Source organism: Podarcis filfolensis (genome assembly GCF_964270895.1).
Source record: "Podarcis filfolensis genome assembly, chromosome: 12".
Taxonomy (NCBI): domain Eukaryota; kingdom Metazoa; phylum Chordata; class Lepidosauria; order Squamata; family Lacertidae; genus Podarcis; species Podarcis filfolensis.
The window spans coordinates 46,818,609-46,846,460 of NC_139614.1; the positions used below are offsets into that span (position 1 = coordinate 46,818,609).

Consider the following 27,852-nt stretch of genomic DNA (forward strand, 5'->3'; position numbering starts at 1 on the left):
AACTTGTACATTTTATCCAACACCCTTGGTATACTCAGTTTATACTCTTTGCACCCAACTGTTACACCTTTTATTTCTTTTTCTGGTCTTATATTTCTCAACTGTATCTCCAATACTAAAACAAACATTAATGGCGACAGATGACAACCCTCTCTTGTCCGTTTCATAATTGTACATATTTCTGATATTACATTATTCACTAATAACCTTGGCTGTTGGTCTGTATATATTGCATCAATTCCTCTTAAAAAGGTTTCTCCAAAGTTCATTATCTCTATAATTTTTTTCATGAAACTCCAAGACACATTGTCAAAGACCTTCTCTGCATCCACAAACATCAATGCTGCATGCTTTTCATTCCTGACCTCCAGATATTCTATTATATCAGTTATATTCCTTGTGTTATCCTTCATCTGTGAGCCAGGAAGAAAGCTGGCTTGATCATGGTGAATTAACTCTTTAAGCACCCCTTTCAAACAGTTTGCCATAATATTGGCAAATTGTTTATAACCATTATTCACCAGAGATATTGGCCTATAATTTTTTTACCAAAAGTAAATTTGTGTCTTGTTTTGGGAGTGATGTTATATATGCCTCTTTCCATTATTCAAGAATTTTCCCTGTGATCAGTATCTTGTTCATTACTTCCCTCAATGGTTGTATCAGAAAGTCCTGTAGTTTTTTATAATATTTGGCTGATAAGCCATCCAGTCCTAGAGATGCCTATTTTAGAGTACTTGATCCCTTGTTGTATCTCTTGAATCGCTATAGGTACATTTAGATCATTCATTTTTTCCTTCGGAATTTTAGGTAAATTACTTTTCATTAAATATTCTTCAATTATATCTTTATTTTCTTTGCCGGCTTGATATAACTCTGAATAATATTTCACAAATAGTCTTCTAATGTCCTTCGGTTGATCTATTATTCTATCTTCTAAAGGTAAAGGTAAAGGTACCCCTGCCTGTACGGGCCAGTCGTGTCTGACTCTAGGGTTGTGCACTCATCTCACTTAAGAGGCCGGGAGCCAGCGCTGTCCGAAGACACTTCCGGGTCACGTGGCCAGCATGATGAAGCTGCTCTGGCGAGCCAGCACCAGCACAGCACACGGAAACGTCGTTTACCTTCCCGCTATAAAGCGGTACCTATTTATCTACTTGCACTTAGGGGTGCTTTTGAACTGCTAGGTGGGCAGGAGTTGGGACCGAAAGACGGGAGCTCACCCCGCCGCGGGGATTCGAACCGCCGACCATGCGATCGGCAAGTCCTAGGCACTGAGGTTTTACCCACAGCGCCACCCGCGTCCCTATTCTATCTTCTACCTCCAATTTATTTATCATATTTTGTCCTTGCTTCTTTTTTAATTGCCAAGCAAGCAAGTTCCTTGGTTTATTTGCAAATTCAAAATTTCTTTGTTTCAACCTTTTAATTTTCCATTCAATTTCTTTGTTCACTAACATTGAAAATTGTGCCTGTAACATTTTTATGTTATGTTTTATTGTGTCCTTTCCAGGTTTCTTAATCAACTCTTTTTCATTTTTTATCATCTCCTCTATAATTTCTCCCCACCTTTTCTCGAATTCATTTTTGGTATGCACTTTGCTGAATAAAAAAAGCCTCTCATTACTGCTTTGCTTGTACCCCATACAATATTTCGTTCTGTCCCTTTATGCAAATTCAGTTCAAAATAGTTCTTCAGGATTTCCCCCACTTTTTGCATACTTACTTGGTTGTCTAGAAGACTTTCATTTAGCCTCCACCTGAATGTGGAGTTTTCTTCTCCTTTTAACTCTGGTAACACTGGGTTGTGGTCTGATAAGGTCTTTGGTTGTATTTCGGTTCTTTTTCTCAATGTTAACTCATTTGATAGCCTTATCAAGTCAATCTTCTGGCAGACTAATTTGGCTCTGATTAATGGGTATATTCTCTTTCAAATGGGTGTCTAAATCACCAAAAATCAGTCAATTTTAAATTCTCCACCAAATTGAAAAAAGTCAGAGGTAGTCTTCCTTCTTTTGAATCCGTTTTTCTTATTGTCCTATCCATTTCTTTTTTTTATATATTAAATATTTATTAGCATTTTCAAGAAACACACAACAAAGAAAAACCAAAAATAAACAAAGCAAAAAACACAAAAATACATAAAATTCAAAACTAAACAAAAAAAAAGATAGAAAAAACACATAAAGTTTCTGATACTTATTATTCTTAACCTTATTTCTCAGACCTCCTCACGCCTCCCCTTCTTGTATTCCAATTTAAATTGTCAGTTCAGCAAGTCCTTAACTTATTTCTTTACCTTAACTTAAACATTTATTCTAACATACTATTGTTTTACTTTACTTCTTTTTTCCATTTCCTCAATTTATTTCTAACAGCCTTATTTTCAATTAATTTAAAAAGAAAAAACCAATTTTACCTTAATAAAATCACAGATCAATACTTATACCTCATTAGTTATTCTTATTCTTAAGCCTTTTTCCTAAAGTCGACCAAAATTTCCCTTCCACGATTTACCCAATTTCCTTACCACTAACAAAATATACAAAGCAAGTTATCCTTGTGTACCCTTTGGATTCCCAACCTCCACCCACCCTTCTCCCGGTTCCCGTCCCCAACCAATATCCATCAGTCTTTATGTTATTTATTTAGCCTGGAGATCTCACGTCCGAGGCCCTTATATCTCTCTCAGTTCCTTTCTGCCGGTCTCTTTGATAGTCCTTGATGTTAAGCCCCAAGTCTCGGAGGTGCTCCGGCCCAACAGACTCCATGTTGCTTCCAGCCAGTCCTCCATACTTAAAAACAAAGCCTATGGGGTACTCCAACTCTTGTTTCAAATTTCTTTCAGATCCAAATGTCCCCAAAGCTCCAGCTTTCACCTTCAACAAATTTGTAATCCTCAGGTCTTCAGATCTCCTCCAAAGGGAGTCTCTCCATTTTCCAGACTCCCATTCAGACCAGGCTTTCCACATCCAATTTTTATTGTCCTTTTTTGTCATCATGTCAGGCCTCATATTGTAACTCTCCTTTAACTCCTGCAAGTCTCCTGCTCCTCCTTCATTTTCTTCAAAGACCACATATTGCTCCATCGTTTCTGCACTTTCAGTTTCATTTATTTGTTCAGTTGAATAAGCTTCCTGTTTCAAGTCCTTATCAGGCTCAAAGATGTTGTTTACTGTCCAGTGTAGTAGTGATACCTCTGTAGACAAAGCATTGTATTCATCTTGCAAGTTTCCCAAGAGAACCAGTGCTCTGTCCAATTCTGCTTGAAATTTACGTACTCCAGCCATTTTTATGATGTAGTGTCCCTATTGCCCCTCTAGGGGGATTTTAGTTCCTTAGTATTCCTTTCAGCTCAAAACCAAAAGTCCAGTTATTTTGTAACAGTCCTCCTTGTTTTCAACAAATTATACCAAAAACCAGCAAAAACAGCAGAAACAATGTTCTCTTTTTCCAGCTGACGACTAGCTGACTAGCAGCTCACTTGACAGCTGTCAAAATCTTCAATGCAACAGGCTTTCTCATAGGACGTCCCCGGGTCTCGGGGGGGGGGGGTGAAATTTCAGCTCCCAAAATTCTTTTTATCCTCCAGTAAATCTTCTTATAGTGTCAAAACCGTGAAGTCAGGATCTTTCATTAAAAAAAACAAGAGACAAATTCTCTCGACCTTAGCTGCCCAGTCCTTTGCTTTAAATTGTTTACAAAGAGGGGGGGGGTGGACTTCCTTTTTAGCCCCTTCCCGCTCGTTCCAAATCCAAAATTAAAATTTTTTTTAAAGTTCCAATCTCCGTATTACTCACGGGTTTATATTTTAGAGTCCAATCGGTCTTGGAAGAAGTTGGCGCTCTCTGTCTATGGCTTGCGGCTTCACTCCGTAGGCGAGGGAGTACTCTCAGCACCACGCCTCACCCTGCCTCCGTTCCGAAGCCTTTAAAAAGGCTCCGTCGCGGATTGGGGGGGCGCAAATGGTGCCCGCCGAGTCTCTGTGTTCACAGGCATCCGCGCCTGTGATTTTAAGGGTCTCCGCTTCGCCGCAGCGGCCAGACCCAGACGCTACGGAGCCGATTCCCTCCGGAGCTCGGAGGGAATCCGCCATTAAACAATGGCGCCAACCCGGAAGTCTGTCCTATCCATTTCTAATGAGACTACCCTGTTTAAGTCACCCATTAAAATTATTTTTTGATCCATGAAATCAAACAATTTTTCTTCCAATTCTTTATAAAATTCCAATATTTTATCATTTAGTGTGTAGATTCCAATTATCAATCCCCCCCCCACCTTGTAATGTTATCTCATTAGCAATCATTCTTTCATCCTCATCTTTAAATAGCTGTTTGGGGTTGTATTTGTCTTTTACATAAATTACCACGCCTCCTTTTTAGAATATTAAACACCATTTCATACCCACAGTCAAATAATGCAAACTATCAACTGCCAGGTATCAGATAGTGAAATCAAACATCATGATACTGATAACCAATATTGTGAAAACATTCAGAGAACATTCAAGCACCTGGAATTTTTTTGGTATCAACCTTTATAAAGGATAAAGCAGGGTATAAATTCATTTCAGCTCCTTGAACCCCATTCAAAAGTCTATGAGAGATGCTCAAAGACAATTGTAAGAGCCTTCTGGAGAAATGATCACATTTAAATGAACTTCTCCCCTTTCACATTTAGCTGTTCCTTAAAGAAGGAAGGTGATCTGGAAAATCCCCATCGTGGCCTTCTTAGGAAGGAACCAACCACTGACCACCTGGGGAAATCTTCTGGAGCGGAACTCATATTACCTTAACTTGGGGGGAGAGAGTGATGTTTGGAAGCTGTAGGGAAGCAGCAGCAGCTCCCCCTCCTCTTCCCAGAGCTGAAATGTTCATTTCCAGGCTGATTAATTAGAATGATGTTGTGCCCCACCCTCCCATCATTATTAGCTACACTGGCTTCTGATTAATTAGGCACTGGAATTTGGAGTCATATATTCGTTAGCAGATTGCCTGATTTTGTTTTTCTAAAAATATCCATGGGGGACCTTTTCCTGAGGAGCTTCATGGAAATTTTCTAACACGCATCTCCTTCCCAGCTTGTTTTTCTTCCTCTTTTTGCAAACTGCTTCCCCCAACCAGCAAGGAACCATCCTAATGACTGGAGAAAGGCAACCAGTGGCTTTTGTGCTCTTGAGGCACTCAAAGTCATTTTTGTCATGTGGTTGCGGAGAAAAGAGCCCAGCCATGCAGCAGGAATCATTATTCTTGGTAAGATCTTGACCTCCTTGCAGTCGAGGACTGCTCTCTTTAGGGCTATAGCCATGACCACTACCCAGAACCATCCAAATGCCACATACCAGGGGGGGAGAAACCTTTACAGATCAAGGGCCAGGTTCCTAACACGCAGGGAAGTCTACTTAAGGAGGGGATGCACAACTGCCTCCTTCAAGGGAGATTGTACTGCTCCCTTCTCAACTGAAGCATCCCCCTGGATCCATCTAGTCAACCCAAGTTTTATTCCCTTCTTTGGGAATGATGAGAGTTGGCATACAGTAGCATAGCTTCCCTACCACTGGTCTACCCAGTGGTACAAAGTCAAGAAATAAAGCCAAAAAACAACAGCTGGAGAGTATCTGTTAACCATTTCCAATGGTTCCCTTCATCCCATCTTAAGCAACAATGGGGGGCTGCATCACAATTCCTACTTCTGTTCTTTGAAGCCATTGGCAAGAAGCTGATAGGCCTATAATTAAGTTTGGTTAGTAGCTCTGGGACACCCTTTGGATGTGTTTGGGAATATTGTCTGAATTCCTATGTGAGCAGCTGTTTGCTTGGTGGCATTTATATTTCCATAATTTGCCAGTAAGCTGAAACCACCACAGGATAGCAGGAGGTGTTTGCAAGGTGCTAAAAGTGACACCAGAAACCAGGTTGATGCCCTTGGTGGCGCAGGCCCATTTCCCTCTAGGATGTTTGGGGTTTGTGTGATGCCTTTGGAGAGGCAGCTTAGGAATACTGGAGCTTAAACATCTTCCTTCCCCACTCCAGGTGTTCAAGCTGCTTCTCCAACTGACCAGTACAATGAAGCAAGACACATTTCCTTTGGATCAAAGAAAGAGTTTTGCAGATCAGAGAAGACTATGCAAACATGTAATTTTTTTCCAGAGCCCAAAGTGGAAGTAAACTTAATTTTTCATTCAGTTACTGAAGCAATTAATTTTTTCTCCCCTGGTAGTGCCCACCCATTAGCAGTCTCAGTACAGAATAAATCTTTCCCTTTTGTAATCTTTCCCAGATGTTTGCTATTCACTTCTTTCTATTGAAGCTTCAGCTTCCAGAGGGCCTCCGTTAAAACGCATTTAGTCAGCAGGTACAACATCTGCCACATTCTTCTTCACCTGTGCCTCCAAGGTAAAGCCCCTTGCTTTCAGGCTTTGAAATAAGCAACTATTTTTCTCCTTTATGGGCTAAAGTGATATACCTGTACACAATGACTTGCAATTAATTTCAAAACCAGACTTTTCAGACAGGCCAACAGATTGCTCAGTTAGGGCTGGGCTCGGTTCAGCTGCTGGTATACAGCAAAGGTGAAGGGAGACCAATCCTCACAGTGACTTCTGCACCACCAGGCCAAAGGGCATTGGGGTCTTCAGCCGGGCACATCCCTTCAGCACAGCACAATGGGGCCTCCCTACATTATCCTCACAAGAAGTCTGTGAGGTAGGTTAGGCTTGGAGGCAGTGCCTGGCCCAAGGTCCCCCAGCGTATTTCATGGCAGGGCAGGGATTTGAACCCAGGTCCTAGTGCAACATTCTAAACATTATGCCACACTGGCTCTGTCACACCACAATACTCATTCTCTCATCTCTATAGCATGGAAGTATTAGGTCATATACAGCTAGGAATTTCCCCCCTTCGTTTCATGTTTTATTGTAAACATTGACATTCCAGTAGTTTGGTGGTCCTGAGAGAGAGAGAGAGAGGAGAAAAGCTATTCATACTTGAGGTTTTCGTGATAGTATGTTTTTGTCTGAGGCATTTGGTTGAAAAATAAAGGGATTAGCATTGTGTGCTTTGCAGAAGACAGATTTTGTATGAGTTCTTTGGGCACCAGGTGACAGGAAGCTCTAGGATCCTAATAAACTGCCATTTCCCCTTCTTTACTGCACTTTCTCTGTTTCAAACAGCTATGTGGGAGGCAAGAATCCAACAGGTTAAACATTTTCTAGAATGGTAATTATGGAGAAAGCTTTACATTGATCAGGAAGCCTAGAAAGATTGAAACGGACTCTGCATGGTTAACCGTTAAAGAAAGCATTCCCTTTATATTTTGGGAATGAAGAACTTTTGCACGGATCAAACTCTCCGTAGATGTTTCAAGCTGACATGGACTCAATTAGTCACCAGAGGGAGCTCTTGTAAGCTGAAGAAACATTAGAATGATCATGACAAAAGGTTTCCCTTCATTTTTATCAAGTTAACCCTACAGGCAACTATAAGAAACTGCAGGGCATACCATTTCAGTTGCTCAGTCAGAAGGGGCAACCTGCTATTATGATATCCACAGGCTATTACAAAATTCTTCAGAATGGGAATGAGATAACAGCACTGAGGCCAGAATACATTTTGTTGGGTTGCCCTTTAAGAGGTGTTGTTCAAGGACAAAGCTCTGTATGTCAACTAAGGTTTTTAAGTTCATAAACACACCAGTTGTGAACTTCATAAACAACAAATGCTTTTCAGGGTGTAAAAAGTATTTGACAAAACCAAGACAGACAAGCTAGAAAGAATCAGATCCACACCTGCTTAAGGCTGTTTTTTTCTCAGGGACACAATCGCCTAGATATTGCTGGACTACATCTTCAAGCAGCCCCTGGCAGCAGAGCCAATGATCAGAAATGGTAACAGCAGTCCTACAACTGGAGGGCCACAGGTTCCTCCCACTGGAGACTGGTATTGGTTAGGACATCTGGCCTTGGCCTACTGTTTCCTTAAAGCATTCAGTTAGGAAGGCTATAGCCTTTTCTATTCTTGGTCTACAGCATCATTTGTTGCCATAGCTAGTGTGTGTATGTTCAAATTCAGTTACCTGTGTTTGCCTTCTTGTGTCCACTGGCCTCCATCAGCACTTGAATATAAAACTTCTTTCCAACAGTGGTGGAAAGTGAGTTTTCTTCCTAGCTGTTCAAGAAAGCCAGTTCTCCTTAAGTAATGGCAGTATGGTGCTCCTAGCTGATGGGGCGAGAATAGCTAACTCAGAAAGATGCTATTTAGGCAGATACCTGGCAGCCAGCACCACTGGATTATTTAGCCTGGTGAGACGTGCAGCTTGCTTCCATAAGGAAGACAGCCTCCATGGACTCTTCCTCGACACTACTTCCAGATTTGCAGAGTTTGTAAACCAAATTGTTTGTAAACAGGACTGTTCTTAAATCAAGGTACCACTGTACACAAGTTAGATGCCAATACGAGATAGAAAGACTGTCCTTGGCCATCTGAGTAAGAAATTTGTACATAACTAGACTGCCTCAATTTGGATAAAGATGTAGAGCATGCCATTAGATAGCTTGATAGAATGCTAATTGTGGAGCTACCTGCCTCTTCACAGCTGAAAAGGCAGTTAAAATGAAGTGTTTGAGACAAGTTATTTAAGGTTTTAGCACTCCCCCCAGTCAGATCATTCATTGCTGTCATTCAAAAGGATTATAATATCTAAGTAAACAAGAGACAGAAATGGTCGTTTGAAACCTTTATTTTTTTTTTTTTAAAAAACCACCACTCACACACATTGTTGAAAAAAACTACCGAGTCTGAGAATCAAAGGATTCCAACCCAGAATAGTGCAATTCTCCCCAACGCATATTTTTCCATATAACACAAATTCTGATCACTTTGGTTCAGATACTTACAAGTATTGGCAAGATTGAACTTCTAGTGTATATTTTGGCTGTCTTGTCAAAACACCAATTTACAAATAAAATACTTATTGATTTCATGATTACATATTTACAGTTACAATTGTCCTCTTTAGTTACATGGGGTACTAAGGTGTTGACATGGAAAAGTAGTTATTTGCCTCCTGTGCCACAGTATCTCAAACTAAACTTAGAGAATACGGTGGCTTTTGTCTTGCAGATACATTTTCACGTGGGTATATTCACTTGAGAAACCTTATTGGACTATTTAGATTGGTAAAGAAAGGGTTTTCCCAAACCTTTTAAAAACCAATAAAGGCTGCAATTTATTATTCAGTAATACCACAGACTGTAATAAAAGTTCTTCAGTGTAGTTTGTACCTTACTGCTTCAAGTCTTCCCTATCTCCCCTTTAAGAACAAAGATACCACTAACATTTTTTAGCATTTTCCAAAAATATTTCAGATAGAGTTGAATGAGCACTCCTTAGCTCACCTACAAGATGATCTGAAATGAACTCCTGTGTGCAACGAGATGGGAAAGTTGTTCCCTTACCTCTCTCCTTCTGTCATCTGATTGCAATGTGCAAGGGGACTATGAAAGGTGTAGCTCTCTGAAGGAATGCTGCACTTTAAGGGCTAGTGGAAATATGAAAACAATTCTCCTCTAGCTTGGATTTTAATCCCATCAGGAGAAGAATTTCAGAGCTTGAAAATCTTGCCTTTCCTTTGCAGTAGGCTTTTACAAACCCATAAGCCCCTGAAGTAAATTTCTAAGCATCCCTAGAGTTTTTGAACAATGATTCTCAAACTATGCTCCTGAGAAGGCACAACACACCAGAGGTGGGAGGAATTCCAGAGTGGGAAAAATATCTTGCAGCAGATAGAACCACTTTCCTCCCAGCAACAGAGCATAGTGTGGCAGTCACCTCAACTGCTATGGTAACCATGGACGCTACCACATAGTGGGCAATATATGGGAGTTTTGGAACAGAGACAGCTCCTCACCAGATGCCTGGTTTTTGGAGGGAGTCCAATATGTTTAGTCATTTCAAAAGCCAGCATTACTACCCCAATCACAGAACCTTAGAACCACAGCAACAAGATGCATCTATATTGCTGTATACAAGGATTCTGTGCACCCACATACCAAAGATCAAAGGGCTATTAGTAGGTTGGGGGACCTGGAAGGTGCAGACAATTAAGAAGGAGACCAGAGTTCAAACAGTTTGAGAAACACTGCTTTTGAGGAGGTTTCCTTGAACATAAACTGGAGGAAGGGTTTTTTTAGACTCAGTTTAGAACCTAAACAAATGAGAAGCCGCAAGAAGCTAAAGCAGAAGAACATCTAACTGCCTATTACAGAAAAATAGTCAGTAAGAGTTCCAGTTGTACACCATATCTACAAGACTGGAGTATTTCTTTTAAGACCAGGGTTTAGTAGACGATACAAACTAGCATTACTAGATAAATTATTGCTGATTTTTGCCTCCATGCAGCATTGAAATGAGTTCAAAACTCTTCTTCAATATCACCAAGAAATACTAAAGAGGAGACAACAAGGCTCAGATTTCTCTCAACTGTACATTGCACTTTACATTAGGTCAGCTGTTGTCTATATTATTTGAATGAATATTGTGCTCACCATGAAACTACTAAGAAACACCCAATGTGTATTGTAGTGACAAGCACTCTTCCTTACAAGGCAATCACAGATTGCAAGTTCTATAGGGTTGCGAAAAACAAACACTAAGCAGTGATCTGCTCCAAAACACACTGTAAAGCAAAAATCATTTAAGATAAGCCTTAAGTAACACTGTTGGCCTGCTCTGCACCTGTCATGGCCTCTACTGCTTGGGCCCTGAAACTAGTCCAGTTGCTATATAGTTTAACAGGAATCACATAGGAATGCCCTCCTCTTAGGCTGGTGTAACACTCCGAGGACAGGCTTATCAGTAAAGTCACTTGAGGGCCTGCCCAACAGAGTTGCAATGACATACATTACTGAGCAAAAATCAATTTTGGCTGTGTGTATCCAACAGCAGGGAAGTGGTAAGGGACCACGCTATCAGTTTGATAAGCAGCTGACAGACCTATTGCTTTTCTGTCTGCAAGATAGTTTGCTTCCCACTTCCAAGGAGAACAGGTTTTCAAAACCACAAATCAAAGCACTTCGGATAAGTACTCCTGTGCAAAGCACACTGAAATAGGTAGAGTTCCTTACACCTCTCTCCTTTATTTCAGTGGAGAAAGCAAAGAATGTTTTCCAAGGGAACTGTGATTTGTGCCTATAGTTATTATTCCTTCGTACAACATCTGAAGGATTGTACCTTTTACTCTAATCACCTTCATTTTAAGGCAACCCTATGTTAAAAGGACATTTTGATAAATACTATTCCTATTAAACCCACCCATGTACTCCACCTTTCAGCACCAACCAACTTTCTTTGGGCACTTGTACAAAGCTTGTAATTATAAGTTTTGTTTCAAGGCTTTGAAATATGGCAGCTGGTTCAATGACTTCCAACAGGAACCTAGCACTTGGGAGAATAGTCACCAAGCATGGACTTGCTATGCATTATGTCTGTACTGACTTCTCCCACAGAACAGTCAAACCCAGAGGCTTCTAGGAAAAAACATCAAGGTAACCTCTTGGCCGCTCTAAGGTGAATAAGCGTCTTTTCACCAGTCATTTGCGCAGGAAGCTCACGCAGGTTATTCAAGAAGAAAAAAATTCTAGTTCAGATTCAAGAACTGATCTTCGCCTGCCTTCAGTGCAGATCCAAATATTTAGTCACTGTGAGGCTTCTCAGGAACACCCTGTGGTCAAAACCAAAAATGTTATTGCAGTTTAATGTTTAACATTACGCTGAAACTTAACTGCATTCTTGTAAACAAGCTAAACCTGCACCAGCAGTTGGTACTTCTAAGAGAATGGGGAAGAGACTTACCATCACTGCCCTCCCTGACATTTGCCTTTTGTTACTGTATGCCTCTGGAGTAAGGATATGGGAGCCAGATATGTGGGTACCTGCCACCACAACGTGGATGTGCGATGTCATACGCACACACCTGCATGTAGTGCATCATGTAATGTCGCGTGCACTATGTGCAGGTGTGTGTGTGTGACATTGCACATCCACGTTGTGGCGGGCGGCAGCTCCTCTTCCTCCTCCTCTGCAGCCAGCTAGGCACCCTTTTCCGTGGGGAGGGGCTCAGACTTGGAGGCAGAGAGACTCTGCCTTCGCTCCTGAGCTTCCCCCACTGGAAAAGGGTGCCTTGCTGGCTGGCTGCGGAGGGTGGAACTGAACTGCTTTTCTCTTGGAAGCAGCACTGCTGCCACCTTTTTTCACTGACATTGTGGGTACCAGGTCCCCACAATTATATTATTGTGGGTGCTCAAACATCCATGGTCCCCTGGAGTTGGTTCCCATGCACCCAAAAGACCAAGGCTAGGATGATGTACTTCAGGTCATGTAGGTCACGCCCTTGTAAAGTACCAGTTACTCTTATTAGTCACCAAATAACATGTCCTGCATACAGGTTTAACACTCATCAACTTAATTTCCCTTTTAAAAATGGCTAAACACAGATTGTATGATAATTACCATAGCTAGCTGCCGTCCTATGTTTCCTACAGTCACACCTCCCGAGAAAAATATGCATGGTAACCAAGACCGGATGTAAAGGAAATCTGGGGATGTATACCTAAAGAAAGATATAAGAAAGTGAGACATGCCTGCAATTTTAATATCTGTGCAACAAGGTTTGTCTTTTAATATGAACACTTAGCTATGCTGGAACAAGTGGTAGTTCTGTGAATTTCGATATTGCCATCTTACATTTTGTCAGCAGAATTAAATATCTGATTGTAGAAGATACAGTTCTATTTGTACAGTCACACCCTGTATTATTACCACAGGGGTGGTGAAAGGGATTAAACGTCTCATGCTGTGTAAATAGGGAAAGATTACAGAATGCTTAGAGGGATAGAAATTGAACAATTCATGTCTTCTCTGCACAAATGTCTCTTTCCTATTTTCTCAATGGAACACACCTAGAATCAAGCTTAAAATGATCCAACCACTTAGCATAAAGACACTGTAATCTTGTACAAGGCAGCAGCACACTATCATTAAGACAGAGTGGCTTATAACTCTCATTTTTTAGCAGCAGAGTGGGCCCACACCTTTGCTTAAGAATGCAAGTCAAATTTAACTAATTTTTACTTTAAAATAGTTAGACAATTTAAAGTCACAAGATGGGATACTTACTGATAAACTCCATTATAGACAAGGAACTGTGTAATCAGAGTAGCTACAAAAGCTATTGTAATTCCAAGACCAAGACCACTTCTTGAACGATCAAATGTCCACCAGAGACCCAGTGACAAAGCTGCCAGGGTCAAAGAGAGTTGGATATTGTTTGCAAAATCCAATTTCTAAGAAGAAAGTTAAGGAAAATTCTGCAGCCTTGAAGTCTGACAAGTTTCTTCTTGCTCATCATAACAATCTTCAGACACAGCCAGATTTAGTTTTCTGCTTCAGTGCTGTTAGATGGTGTCTACACCATCACCCCTTTCACATTTTATTTGTCTCTTGTGTTGCATACATTCCTCTTTTGTACATGTATACCTGTATATGCAGTATACAAATGCAAAAATCACTTCAAGCAACGGTCAAAAGTAGCAAATGGGTACCATTAGCCTGCAGGGGACAATTTTTCCACAGCTTCTGTCAAAATATAAGGAGGACCATTGCAAGTAAATTAGTGCCTCTTCAAATAAGGTGCTAATTTTCTTGTAATGAAATTCAAAGTGAACTCCTGGGAGATATCTGAAGGAGAAGCTAGTGCAAAAACACTAACAAGCTTTATTTGAGAAAAAGGCAAATGCTACATATTCATGTATGTGCCCTACTCGACTCTACTAACAAGTGAGGATTTGGGTGTGTGAAAAATTCAGACCACCGATTGAGTGGAGTCTGTGACATAATCTAATTCTATCCCAATAGCCCAGAGCTGTTATTCTGTTAAACAGGCTGGGCTGTAGCAAACTAAGTTTTACTCTGAGTAAACCCACTTGAAATTAATGGACACACTTAACATAGGGTCTCATCTGAGTAACTAATGGAAAGGATTACTCAATGGGTCTACTCTGAGTAAAATTTAGTTGGCTACCACCTGCTCTTTTATTTTAAATCTCCTTTTACTCATAGCACTACTAACTTTTTATGTGTCTTATAAACCACCCTAAGCCTCAGGACCTTTTAGTTACCTTAGCGGAGAAATTTGTGTTAACAGCAGCTGCAGCCCTAAGAACAGCAAATGCAGCTGATACAATCAGCAATGCCCTACTTGCCACTATCAAGCCCTTGTCTCACTATAGGCAGACAAGTGGTTTCTTTGTGCCAGTCCAAGAAGCCTTATCCCAGATCCTTCAAAGCATTTCCCAGTACAGGACGTTGCTGTGAGACACACAATCCATTTCAAGTGACTATTCTAGAGGCACAAGTCCAGAAATAAGGATTTCAAAACCCAGTCATTTCTCCACATTCATGCTGAATTTCTCCGCATTTCAGTTGAAGTTGGTCAAGTATAGACTGGCAAGAACTTTATAAATAAATTCCATTATAATTACACCAGATATGGACATTAATCACATCATTCTAAGGATACAGCACTTGCATGGTTAATGCCGACAAAGACTGCTATACACCGCATAACACTGGCCCATTCTCGCTTGAATTTGTGAGGCTCACCAAGATGACTGTCAATGCAGGGATACAGCAGGCCAATAACAGCTGTAAAAGAAAAAGGAGAAATTGTTCATACAGTTTTAATATCCAAGCTGTTGTAAATATAAATCTATTCAGCACATGCCAAAGTCTTATGCAGACTAAAACCCATTTTCCCTACTGTTGTGTCTGCTAATGATATTTCACAAATTGTATAGTGTTTCACATATTCTTATGTTATGCTTCAAGATGTGGGACTATGGTGGAACATGTATGAATCTTACAAGTTACAAAAGGAACTAATTTATTCGTGTATATACTACACTGCTTATATTAAAAAGAAGTTTGTTTCTGTTCCTTGGTAGAAAATGTAAGCCTCAGGTAGAAGCAGAATCAATATTTTAACAGTAATAATTAGCTGCCTAGACCAAGAACCCAAATTTCTTCTGACTTTTTATTAGAGATATTTCACACATACACCCTCCCTTCCTCTGAAAAATATATCCACATGGAACACATTTAAGTACTACTGAATTTTTTTAAAATTCAAAGTTCAGGCATTTGACTGTTACAGCACTTTTGCTAGTTAACAGGTAAACTATTGGCTGTAGGCACCACTGAAGAATGTATTCTAGAGCAACCAGCCAGTTTTTATTAGCAGAAGTTGCTTCCAATCATTCCAGTCATTCAGATTGTTACAGGACAGGGTGCCTAATGTGTGGCCCTCCAAATGTTGATCAACTCCACCTCCCAACATCCTTGATCACTGGCCATGCTGAGTAAAGCTGATGGAAGTTGGAGCCCAATACTACCTGGTAAGCTGCCAACACACACAGCAGCTGCTTAAATAGCCTCATCAGGTGACTTGGTTCCCACTCACTGCCACACATAAAGCTATTTTTCCACAGTGTTTTTCCCCAGTATGAAGAGTTTCCTTATCAACATGGCCAACTGATGCTGGGCTGGAAACTTTTAATGTCAGACAGAACAATTGCTCTACATGTTTAGTTACAACAACAGGAGTACAGTGGTACCTCGGGTTAAGAACTTAATTCGTTCCGGAGGTCCGTTCTTAACCTGAAGCACCACTTTAGCTAATGGGGCCTCCTGCTGCCGCCGCACCGCTGGAGCACAATTTCTGTTCTCATCCTGAAGCAAGGTCCTTAACCCGAGGTACTATTTCTGGGTTAGTGGAGTCTGTAACCTGAAGCGTATGTAACCCGAGGTACCATTGTATATTAAAAGGTTAAGTCCATTTCAACTGGCCTCTGAGTGACAGCAGTTAATATACAGGCTAGAACAGGGGTCGGCAAGGCTTACTGGGCATGGGCTGGATCACTCCCGCGGAGATCCTCCATGGGCCGGGCCGGCGCAGCGCAATGCCGGAAATCACGTCTGTGCATGCCCAGACGCCAAAAATCGAGGCTGCACAGAAGTGATTTCTGGTGCCGCGGAATAGTCCCTGCACTGCGGGTTAAATGGCCTCCATGGGCCTTAGGTTGGTGACACCTGGGCCAGAACTTGGTTTTGTTTCATTTCAGAGGGCACACAATACTATGGGACAAACACTGGCTGTTTCTGTGTAGAATATCTGAAGTTCACTGCTTTACTCATGATGCAGAGAGGTGGCTAAAACTGAAGCCACCTGTTTTGAGAAACACATATGTATATATCCTGCTCTAGAGCAACACCTGCAGCCAAAGGGGCAGGTGCCACCCTGCACTGGCAAGAGCTGTTTTGTACTGCAGAAACTTATTAGAAAACTAAATTTTATGTTGCCCGAAAATAACATCTCGAATTCAGACAGTAATCAAAAGGAATGGCAGTAGCCAGTACGGTTCTGAGATTGGGTTAAACCTTCATTGGATTAAAAATCATAGAACTGTAGAGTTGGAAGGGACCCCAAGGGTCATCTAGTCCAACTCCCTGCAATGCAGGAATCTCAGCTAAAGCCTCCATGGCATGATGAACGTTTGGGGTAGCTTGATAAATTTTGGCTTTTCTCCTTCATCTCTTTTCTGTGTTGCTCTCTTCAAAAGTTTTACCAACGTAAAGATTTATGTTTACACTTCAAACATTTCTGCCAAGCATTGCAACATTCTACTTAATAGAATACAGCTGTGTTTTAATGCTCCCCTATAGTGCCATTTGAAACCACTGTGTAGTTAGCAGCAGGAGTTGTTTAACATTCAGCTATTTGTTCTGCTTCTTTATATAACAAAATAGATTTCTATTTTAACTAAGCGTTTTGTCCTAGGTATGCTACAGCTTTTGCAAGGGGGCGGTGCAGGAGGAAATCCCCTTACATTTCTGCTGGCAAATGAAGCTGCTGCAGCTGCTCTCAGAACAGGCAGCTAGCCAAGCTTCACTTCCCATCCTCTGCTGCCGCAACATGTGACTTCCTTGTTTTTGATTCAATTATGTGGCATGTTCAGGCAGGCAACCAATAGGAGCGAGAACATGCGACTCACCAGTTTCAAAAGGGAACCAATCATAAGGCAGAGAGTGGTGATGAGTCATGCAAGCTCCTGTGCTAAAACTTTGACAGACAATAGCTTGGAGGAAACTCTTCCCTAATCCAGGGCTAACCACACTGCCAACTCTTAAAGCAGCATCAGCCCACGAAAGTAACCTGCTATACATCCCTGCTCTTTCCTAGACGACAACATGCTTCTGCTTAATCCGATTGTTCTCTCAATTTGCTCAGCAGCTAGATGGCATTAACAAAGCATGCAGACTCTTAAGTCATGGCCAATCCTGAAAAGAGTGCAGCAGACTCAAGAAGCAAACCCCAGCAAGTTGCGGGTCCCAAATACTACCCAGCGACAAAATACAATCCAACGTCTAGAACTGCCAATGCTTTCTTTCCACAACGATTCCCAAACAACCAAAGTTTAGTCTGGTGACTTACCTGCTGCTGTCCCACAGCAAGGGGGCACCCACCAAGCAGAGGAGAAGATTGTAGAAATGACCTCCTCGGGGAAGAGTGTTACGTTCCTCTGGATCTGCAGCAAGTTCAGCACCAGGGCGAGGAAAGTGCCAACGACAAAGAGCACCAGGCTCCGTTGCACTACGTCCCTGCTCAAGTTCAAACTGCTGCTGGTGCCACTGCCAAGGTTTGAGCTGCTTGGGTTCCGCATGCTGTGACTCACTAGTTTTAGAGGAGAACTCGAGACAGACGAGCTCAACATTTCGCCCACTTTGGCTGCCAGCCCTGTGGCACTTCCACCTAAGGGGGTTCTCTGCCTTCTCCTGGCAGTACAGGAACAACTCCAGGTATGATCTTCTGTTCTGGACACAGGCTTCTCCATGAGATTCCTGAAAGGGGCATCAAGAAGTTATTAGTGCCAACATTCGGCTGCAAAGCCAGCCATCAAGTATGCCATGTGCTTTATCTGTGTAACTACTAATGGTTTGTACTTGTCTACCATGAGATATAGGAATTTTCTTTACAAATGAGAAGTCAGGGTCAGAAAAACATATGAAGAAAACCCAACAATCCTATGGTCATCTTCAGTACTTTAGGAAGTAAGAATATTCTATAGCCTTGCTTTGGACACTAGAGAATAGTTAAAGAATTCACTTCCAGGTGAGGTGTGGAAGCCCAAGACAATTTTTGAATACGGGTAATACTCCACTGATGGATAGGATACACTGTAGTTAATACAGCATAGTAGCTAAGAGAATGAGTTGCAACCTAGGAGGTCATTAATTTAAGTGATATCTCAGTCATGATTCACAAGGTGATCTTAAGGAAAGAGCTCTCAGTTCTCATCCCATGATGTTGGGATAATGCTTATTTACCATGCAGGATTGTTGTAAGGATTGTTCTCATAATGTATGCAACTGTCATTCTGAACACTGAAAATGCTATATTACTTGGCATTAATATTACTATTGCCAAACATTCTAAGCAACAGTATATGTAATGGCTGGAACGTTTGACCAGACTGAGGAAAAACAGGTTCAAATCCCCACTCAGCCATGAAGCTCAAAGTGTGACCTTAGGCCAGTCACTCTCTCACAGTCCAGCCTATCACATAAGGCTGTTTCAATGATAAAATGAGAATGGGACAGGGGACCATGTGCACTACCTTCAGCTTCTTAAAAGGAAGGGTAGGAACATCTACCTAGAGCTTTAAACATGCCCCTACACCATGATAAAATTATAAACAAGCATATAATAGCATGTTTTCAGACATTTCACATGAAGTTGTCAATTGCCATACAAACAGTGATGCTTATATAGTGACAAAAATACTGGAGCCTTTAGATTCTTATACATATTAAGAGAGCAACACCAAGCTGTCCCAGCATCAGTGACCTGGGACAGTTAATCAATACTTATAATACAGATTTTCAATGGCTTGGTCTAATAGCTAAAGAGTTCACAATTTGATTTTCCCCCTCCAGCAGATTACTAACATCTCCAGTGAGTTGGCCCTTCCAATTCAGAAGAGAGAAAACTTTGAAGTGCCTCAAAAGAGCATTCATTACATAAATGATCCAGAATCCATTCTGATGTTGTAAAACTAGACATGCTAGATGATCAAAATAACACATTTTGCTTTATAAAAACCTATTGCTTGCATAGCAATTTATACAAAGCTACAAGCAGCCCTTGTTATTTGTATAGACACAATATGAAGACAATGCCCTGATCTGGGAAAACCTTTAACAGACTACCTATACTGCTGTTAAGACGTCCACGTGCCTATTGGAACTTCCTAGGATCTTCCTTTTGGTGTTTGGGCCGCGGCTTCCAATACTGCCTTCTTTTAAAAGAAAGCAGTTTTGCTACACCTTAAAGACTAAAGTTTTATTATAAAATATGTTAGTCTTTAAGATGTCAAAAGACTGCTGTTGTTGCTGCAGCTGACTAACATGCCTGCCCCGGAAATTATTTTAGTGAAAAGTTTTATCAACTGGATATTAATCTTTATCCACCTGAAGCTAAAGTTATTTCTGCTACAGTCCCCTGCCCTGGGAGGGATTACTTGAATTGTACTGCTTCCAGGGATCTCCTACTGCTGGAGGGCAACAGGTCCAATTTTTCTCTAGAATCAATAGCCTGACAATTCTCTTTCCCACATATGATAGCTGGGTGCAACCCAAACCAAAAGTGCAAGCATTCCTAGACTGCTTTCATTCCTGGGAAGATTTCACCAGAGAGAAACTAGCCTTTCAGAAAGCTAGGAGTATTGAATGCCTATCAGGAGCAACTGATAGTTGCTCTATGCTCTATCCTCTACCCTTGTGTTAGGTTTTTCAAGTATCTATTTAGATCTTCCATCCCCATTTATTGAAAACACTTGGGGAGGACTTAAGTACCCGCTACCTATTCTTTTTGGAGAACGCTTAGATCTTCACCTGTAAAATAATGACAACAGGGTCAAAATTCCCAAGTGCTGGAGATTCACACATACCTTCCATCTCTAAAAATTACAATCCTATGCATGCATACTTAAAAGAAAGAGGCACTGAAGTCCGTGACAGCTGCTTCCAAGGAAACAGACAAAGAACAGAATCATAGAATTGTAGAGCTGGAAGAGACCCTGAGGGAGGGTCATCTAATCCAATCTTCTGCAATGCAGGAATCTCAACTAAATCATACATGACACGTGGCCATCCCAGGCCTTTTGCCAAGTTTGCTGCCTATGTGATGATTTGTGTGTGCGAGTACCACAAACCCACCCTGCCTAGCCTTTCCCCGGCTTCTACAGATACATAACACCTTCGTAGGATATGCCTGTTGCAACCAACCAAGGTGGGGAAGGTGCTGGCAAGCTTTTATCTTCCACACAGCTACGTCTGGGGCTCACTACTGCTTCGATGATCCGCCTAGACGGGATCAAAACGAGGGGAGCATTTTCCACCTTCCTTCTCCTCCAGCAGCGGCCCCAGGCTAGATGACCGCCGATTATTTTACTGCAAAAGGGCGCCTTTCTTTCTTTTTGTGCAAAGCATAGAGAACAAATACGGGAGGGGGCGAGAGATAGGGCTGCGTGCTCGCGTCTCCTACTTGTTGGGCATCCCTCCCCCTGCAGGGGCAGCGGCGAAAACGCAGCAAAGGGGCTGGAGGAGCAATGCAGCCCAGCTTTGATCCCCAACGCCGCCACCCGCGCTCCCCGGTGAGAAGACCACCAAGGAGGGACGAAGGCCGCAGCCATTTCTCTCCTTCTCAGTACATAACACCCGCCATAACCTCCCCCACATTGGTTGCCCGGCCCCGTCAGCACCTACCGCCCGGAGATAGACTCCCCCTGTGTAGGGAGGCTCCGTGCCTGGGACTTACGGTCCTCAAGGCACCCGCAGCCGCCTCCATGAAGCGGGCAGGCGGGGGTGGCAGCCCTCCCCCCGCCGCCCCTTTCCCCTACCCTTCGCTCCTGCCCGCCTGCCTACCTGCTCAGCCAGGCTCCGTCTCCCTCAGCCGCACAGGTCCCTCCCTTCTCCCCGCTCGCGCGCCACCAGCGCCTGGCTGAAAGGCTTATAAAGCGGCGAGCCCCGAAGTCACGTTACTCGCAGCCGACCTACCCGCAGCCGCAGGGCCGGCCGCGCCAGAGCCCTCCCTCGCCTCTCTCCGCGGGAGGGGGCGCCGCGGCGCTGACGACTGTATCGGCGGCGGCGGCCGCCGAAGGGGCGGGGGGAAGCCGACAGGGAGCTTTCCTGGGTAGCCCCGAGAACAACATTTCAGTCTGGTGAGGCCGCTCCAGCCAATGGGAGGCTGGCGGCCCATATGACGTCGGGGACACACCACTCGCCCGCCCTCAACTGACAGCTCGCGCGCTGACAGGGCGGGAACAGGGGTTGGGTGAGGTGGCGCTTCCCGCGGGGAGGGGGAGGGACGGGTGTCCGAAGGGCGCGCTCGCGACGTGCCGTGGCGCGAGGCGGGTTCGCTCCGCACGGAACGTTCCATCCCCAACTGCCAGTTGGCGGGCCTTGCGCAGCGCCCCCTCCCGCCCATGCAGTTCTCTCGTGTTCATGACTATGGGAGACTTCGGTTTCCATATCTATCTATCTATCTATCTATCTATCTATCTATCTATCTATCTATCTAGTACCTAGCCGTTTTCTGCTTTCAGGGAGTAAATGGGTTGGCTCCTCTTCGTCGTCGTCGTCGTCGTCGTCGTCCTCCTCCTCCTCCTTCTTCTTCTTACCACAATAACCCTGTGAGGTAGAGAGAAAGTGGCTGGGCTCAAGGTCACCCGATGAGCTTCACAGCTTGAGTTGGGGTTTAGCACTAGGCGAGGGTCTCCCTTGAGGCTTATTAAAAATACTTAAGACTGCAGTCTGTGAGGCTTTTTTTATTTTTAAACAAAACACATTCGCTTTCTTGCTGTTTGTACCCTAAAAATCGCCCTCCCCCAAATTGCCCTCCCGCGCAGGATTAAGACCTTTAGAGGTCCTAAGCACTTAAAAGGTTTGGGTGCCCAAAAATAGATCTAATTCAAAATATAAACAATACTAAACCGTAAAATAAACTTTCATTTTGTTATGTACTGAGTTGAATAGGATCCAAACTGCAGCAGTCTGATTGGTCCTAGAACAATAGGATCCAAAAGGCAGCAGTCTGATTGGTCCTAGAACAATAGGATTCAGAATGCAGCAGTCTGATTGGTCCTAGAACAATGCAGCAGTATGATTGGTTGGCAGGAACCACCCAATCATGCTCCAGATAGAAGTGAATCCACAACCTGATTGGCTTACAGTAGAATTCCGGAATTAGCCAATCATGTGCAGCCCATTGTGTAAATAATGTATATAAAGCAGATACTTTGAGGGGACTTTCATTCATTCCTCCTCACCACTATGAGCTGAATAAAGAGCATGAAATCACTTTGCGACTCTGAGTATATTTCACATTTCTTTAAATGAAATGAAACCTACAGTAAGATGGAAAGTAATTTTTATTTTTGTATACTTCCAATTTGCTTATATTAGAAAAGTTTTTATCCTACTTTTTCTAATTGCAAAGTGTTTTATCAGATCCTCAAAACTAATCTTACATAACACATCTGTTTCTGTACTTAGTAGAAATAAGGCCTGCCTTGTTACATAGTTGTTTCATTGGGGTTTTTAATATAGTTCATATGAGAAAACGAAGGCTCAGCTGAGCACTTCACTGAGACCTTAAATGTTAAAAATTTGGCAATGGAAAATTTCTTTGGTATCCCCCTTCCCTTGATGCCCTAAGCACGTTCTTGTTTTGTTTAATGGTTAATCCAGCCCTGCACCGTCTGCAGGCTGTGCTCCCCGTGGAGGAGATGTGCTCTGGATTAGATAGTTGTGTTGCTGGGGTATGTTGTTGCTGCTGCTGCTTTTAAACACATGGATTGGAAACTAAGCAATTGTATCTGATCCCCCCAAAACCAAACAGTGCCCTCAGGGTAGAAGACACTTTTGCAGCTCCTGGGTGAGTTGAGACTTCTCAGATCATGTGGGAGGCATCCATAATATGCTTCTTTCCTATACCAGCATTGGCTCAGGTTTCGGGAGAGAGCTATGTGGACGTGGGATGGGCTCTTGAGGGCTTTGTGGAAGACCCATGCTGCTGTGTTTAGCACACAACAGGAAGGTAATGACATGAGAATTTTACTACTCTAGTTCCTATACTCCTCAGATTTCCTGAATATTTCTGATCCAAATGCAGATGCATGGTTTAATTCTTGTTACTTAAGACGCAATAGGTGGTCATGTGGTTGTATGCTCAACCCATGTGGTTGTATGCTCATCATTTAACATGTGCTCATCTGCATCCACCCAGTGTTTAATTTTAACAACAGTTGTGAAATCTGTTTGCGGTGCCAATATAGGAAGCTTCTTCATGCACCTTTTCAGGCAACCTGTGTTTTTAGTCACAATTGTTGTTGTTTAGTTGTTTAGTCATGTCCGACTCTTCGTGACCCCATGGACCAGAGCACGCCAGGCACTCCTGTCTTCCACTGCCTCCCACAGTTTGGTCAAACTCATGCTGGTAGCTTCGAGAACACTATCCAACCATCTCATCCTCTGTCGTCCCCTTCTCCTTGTGCCCTCCATCTTTCCCAACATCAGGGTCTTCTCCAGGGAGTCTTCTCATGAGGTGGCCAAAGTATTGGAGTCTCAGCTTCAGGATCTGTCCTTCCAGTGAGCACTCAGGGCTGATTTCCTTCAGAATGGATAGGTTTGATCTTCTTGCAGTCCATGGGACTCTCAAGAGTCTCCTCCAGCACCATAATTCAAAAGCATCAATTCTTCGGTGATCAGCCTTCTTTATGGTCCAGCTCTCACTTCCATACATCACTACTGGGAAAACCATAGCTTTAACTATACGGACTTTTGTTGGCAAGGTGATGTCTCTGCTTTTTAAGATGCTGTCTAGGAATACCACAGGCTATCCCAGAGCTTGGAAAATTCATTTTAAAAATAAACTAGTCCAAGTTCAACATGTTCACAAAGGAACTAATTCCCGTTCATGTTTGTTCCTTTACAAAAACAATTACTGTAGTTTGGTTCACATTCAGTTCAAGTTCATCCAAATGATCCATGGCAGTTTTTCAGCATTCAGAATGTTACAAGCTGCTTTACTGAAGTATAAAATATGTTTTAGAGGACTAAGAATACATCAACACACAGATATACTGTATACACACAAAATTGTTTATTTTTTCCAATTATTCTATTAAAGGCCAAAGAATCTAAAAAGTGGGGAAAAAAACATGTAAGAGAACAAACTTGAAGATGAACTAGAAATTGTTCAAAGTTCTTCCTTAAAACGAATGTAATTCTCTTTCAGTTCACCCAGCAATTATGGGAACTACTTCTAGGTGTAGTTCAGAGATCTTTGAACTTATCCAGTGAACTTTATTAAACTGAAATAGTTCATTCAAAGCACTTGGATTTCTATGTTACTGTATATGCCGGTGCCACATACTGAAGTAGGCTGTCTAGAAGTGCAAACCTATTCTGTAACAGGCAACTCCCTGTTTGCGGGGATTTGCGTTCCGGGTCATAGCGCTTGTGTGAAATTGCATATAATTGGAACACCCATTAAAAAAGCCTGCAAACACCCTGTTTGCCCCTGCCCTGCCCTGTTCTACCCCTTTTTGTGACATTTTCAGGTGACTTCTGGGTTCAGCGTGATATACATGTATGTGGTCATGCAAATATTGGACATGCCTAAAACAGTTGCTGCCTGTATGTTGGGAGTAAGTTTGAGTTCAGTGAAACTTACTCCCAAGTAAATGAGTTTAGATAGCGCCTAGAAAAGCCTGAGTATTTCTTTAATAAATAAAAATTACCCAATGTTCTTTGTACTAGAACATGGGTCAGCAAACTTTTTCAGCAGGGGGTCGGTCCACTGTCCTTCAGACCTTGTAGGGGGCCGGATTATCTTTTGGAAAAAAATATATGAATGAATTCCTATGCCCCACAAATAACCCAGAGATGCATTTTAAATAAAAGGACACATTCTACTCATGTAAAAACACGCTGATTCCCAGACTGTCCGCGGGCCAGATTTAGAAGGCAATTGGGCCAGATCCAGTACCCGGGCCTTAGTCTGCCTACCCATGTACCAGAACGTATGAGGCAGTGGTAAGGTGTAGGTGAAAGTTCTTCTGTACAGTAGAACTTTACTGATTTAGGTATTACTAAATACAAGGACTTGGGAGATTAGCAGCCTCATCTTGTATGTTTCTTCCCCTTGTCACACAGATGGATTGAATTGGGATCTGGAATTCTGAAGTTACAACACAAATAGTTCAACTAGTTTTCAGGACTCAAAAAATCTAAACAATTCTAGTTCAAGACTAGAGAGTTAAGGTTAACTTTCCCATTTTTCCCTTAAGGCCAGCTTTTCCATTACTTCATTAAATGTTTGTCTGACAGGAAATCGGCAGAACATAGTTCATCACTTAGAAAGCATTGGTATGCAAAGCTAAACGTGACTGTAAAGACATCAACTCTGGGCAAAGTTCATCAGAGTTCTTAACTTCAGTGAACCTTTGTTGCAATGAAGCAATAGGGAAAGCTTGCCAAAGAACACTAAAAGGGACAGACCATTTATCCGTTAAAATTAAGGCTCACCCGACCCAGGTCTCAGAAATGCTAGTAGCTTTATTGGGTAAAGGTGAACGTTATCCTGTGGTCATTGGTGACTCTTGTGTATGTGTCATTGCAGTTCATTCTGGTCCTCCGGCAGGCTGCATGGTAATTACGGTAATTCCTTTCCCATATCTCAGCTCAAATGCAGGTGACTTGCCTTTCTTTTTTCATGAATACTTTTGTTGTAATTTCTGATTCTCTAAAAATAAATTTGATAATTCTTCTTGTTTCCATTTCCATATTGATTATGGGTTGTATCCAACATTAGTAATAGTCAGAATAAAAGGTAAAGGGACCCCTGACCATTAGGTCCAGTCGTGACCGACTCTGGGGTTGCGGCGCTCATCTCGCTTTATTGGCCGAGGGACCCGGCTTACAGCTTCCGGGTCATGTGGCCAGCAGGACTAAGCCACTTCTGGCAAACCAGAGCAGCGCACGGAAATGCCGCTTACCTTCCCGCTGGAGCGGTACCTATTTATCTACTTGCACTTTGACATGCTTTCCAATTGCTAGGTGGGCAGGAGCAGGGACCGAGCAACGGGAGCTCACACTCCTTCCTGACTCAGATGTTGCAGGAAAAAAAAGCTGTCATCAACTTATTGGTGACACTTGCGTCCCAAATCATGACCATTCCCAATGGCTGCAAATAGATGCTCAGTAGCATTTGAGACAATATAGTACATTGCAGCATTCTACTGTTCAGGTGCCAGGAGGCTGAGATGCATAGCTCATCCACACTCATGCCTGTTCTACATCTCCTTCTTCATGTCCTGTGATTTCTATGCATGAGTTGAAGAGGGTTGGGTTTTTTTTGGTTTTTTTGCCCCACTGCTTTCCCCACAAAAACCTGCTGTTTATCGCTGAATCAGAACAAACACAAATCCACAGAAAACCCAGTTGGTATTTGTTACAATTCAGCCGTAAAATTTCCAAATTTCCTCCTTGAATATTATTTGATACATATCCTGGTGGTTTAAATTTTCTTTTTCAAGGTGACATGCAAGTGTAAGTGTAAGAGGTCATTGACTAAACTAAGGTCAGTATCCTTCTGATACACTTGCATCAACATCTCAACGCTGTTGTGAATCTGTTCCTTGGTTGCTTGCAAAAAGGAAACATTGCTAGCTACACTCCTATACAATGATGTTCTTCTGTCTAGTGTTTGGCCTCAAGAGCAACCATGACAGGGATAAATGAATTTACCCTAAACTTGTCTCTTGAAGAAAGTTTGTCTAAGGCTTGGGTGTTGTCACATCATAGGCTTTTTTTTTTAATATCCTCTGCCTTATTTTGACAGTTTTGTATTCAACATCCAGTAGAGGAAATTCTGCTTGCTGTTCAGTTTCATCAAAATTAGCTTGAATGTTTGATATGAACTGCAATAGCTGCTGTAAATATTTGCACATATGCTGAAAGAAATTTGCAAACTTTGGTGTGCCTTGCTAACATCATGAAATTGCTGTAGCAAATGGGTCCATAAATCCAGCACTATCTCTGGCCGAGTATGGATTTGAAGCTAACTATTTGGATTTGAATCCAGTGCTTTAGCAATCATGCCAAATGCCCTACACTGTACTTCAGTGCACTACACAAATCAGGCTCGATGTATGAATTTTAAATTGTCTTTAGCAGTACACACCCCAGTGTTTGGAAGCAATCATTTTTGTCCTCAATAACAGGTTGGTTTTAACAGTTAATTGTTATCCTTTGTTGTTGCCACTGCTGTTGTGTTGTTTTCAACATCTTTTACTTTATTTTTAAACCTATATTTAGTTCCATTTGGTGGTTTCCCTGCCCCCCCCAGAACAAAGCAACAAAGGATAATTAAAAAGATGCTTCAGCCTGTGCAAATTTCTATCATAACTCCCGTATCATTAACTCATCACCATCCTACACACAGCTGTGAACGAGAAAAGTTGCCTCTGCTGTATTCTCGAAGTTCAAATGTCATTACCAATCAGCAAAGCTGCTCTAGCAAAATGTTGAAATGCTCTCTCCACGTGATACTGGATCCTGGAGCTTTCCAGTCATTCTGAGTGGCTGTGTGACTTCCTAACCTTTTTGCAAGAAGTAAGAAACCCACTTAAGGTTTTCTGTGCAATGGCAATGAGATAGTCCAAGAACCCATTAGCAA

General features: G+C 42.3%; 1 protein-coding gene and 2 long non-coding RNA genes across 6 annotated transcripts in view; 1 reads left to right on the forward strand and 2 right to left on the reverse strand.

Annotated features, from left to right (window-relative positions):
• Positions 1–8,136, forward strand: part of LOC310746296 — a 97,705-nt gene extending 89,569 nt beyond the window's left edge. Inside the window, exon 3 of one of the 2 annotated variants that reach the window (XR_014540595.1) lies at positions 7,812–8,136. This is a non-coding gene — a long non-coding RNA (uncharacterized lncRNA). Of the gene's footprint in view, positions 1–6,032; positions 6,274–7,811 lie in introns of those variants that run through there. The other variant, XR_014540596.1, reaches the window with a different exon arrangement.
• LOC310746384 lies at positions 846–25,788 on the reverse strand. The gene is made up of 2 exons (XR_014540693.1): positions 25,251–25,788; positions 846–1,306 (listed from the first exon to the last, which is right to left on the reverse strand). It is a non-coding gene; the product is annotated as an uncharacterized lncRNA (long non-coding RNA).
• INSIG1 (insulin induced gene 1) lies at positions 8,719–21,441 on the reverse strand. 3 transcript variants are annotated; one of them, XM_083579996.1, is made up of 6 exons: positions 21,168–21,441; positions 17,545–17,951; positions 14,575–14,699; positions 13,173–13,339; positions 12,507–12,606; positions 8,719–11,718 (listed from the first exon to the last, which is right to left on the reverse strand). In XM_083579996.1, exons 1-6 carry the CDS (start codon positions 21,320–21,322, stop codon positions 11,689–11,691), a joined length of 984 nt encoding a protein of 327 aa, XP_083436122.1. In that variant the 5' UTR covers positions 21,323–21,441; the 3' UTR covers positions 8,719–11,688. The 3 variants fall into 3 exon arrangements, with proteins under 3 accessions (XP_083436122.1, XP_083436123.1, XP_083436124.1); XM_083579997.1 differs by having other exon boundaries at positions 21,036–21,419; XM_083579998.1 differs by lacking the exon at positions 21,168–21,441 and adding an exon at positions 20,877–21,030.
• Positions 25,789–27,852: the final 2,064 nt, after the last annotated feature.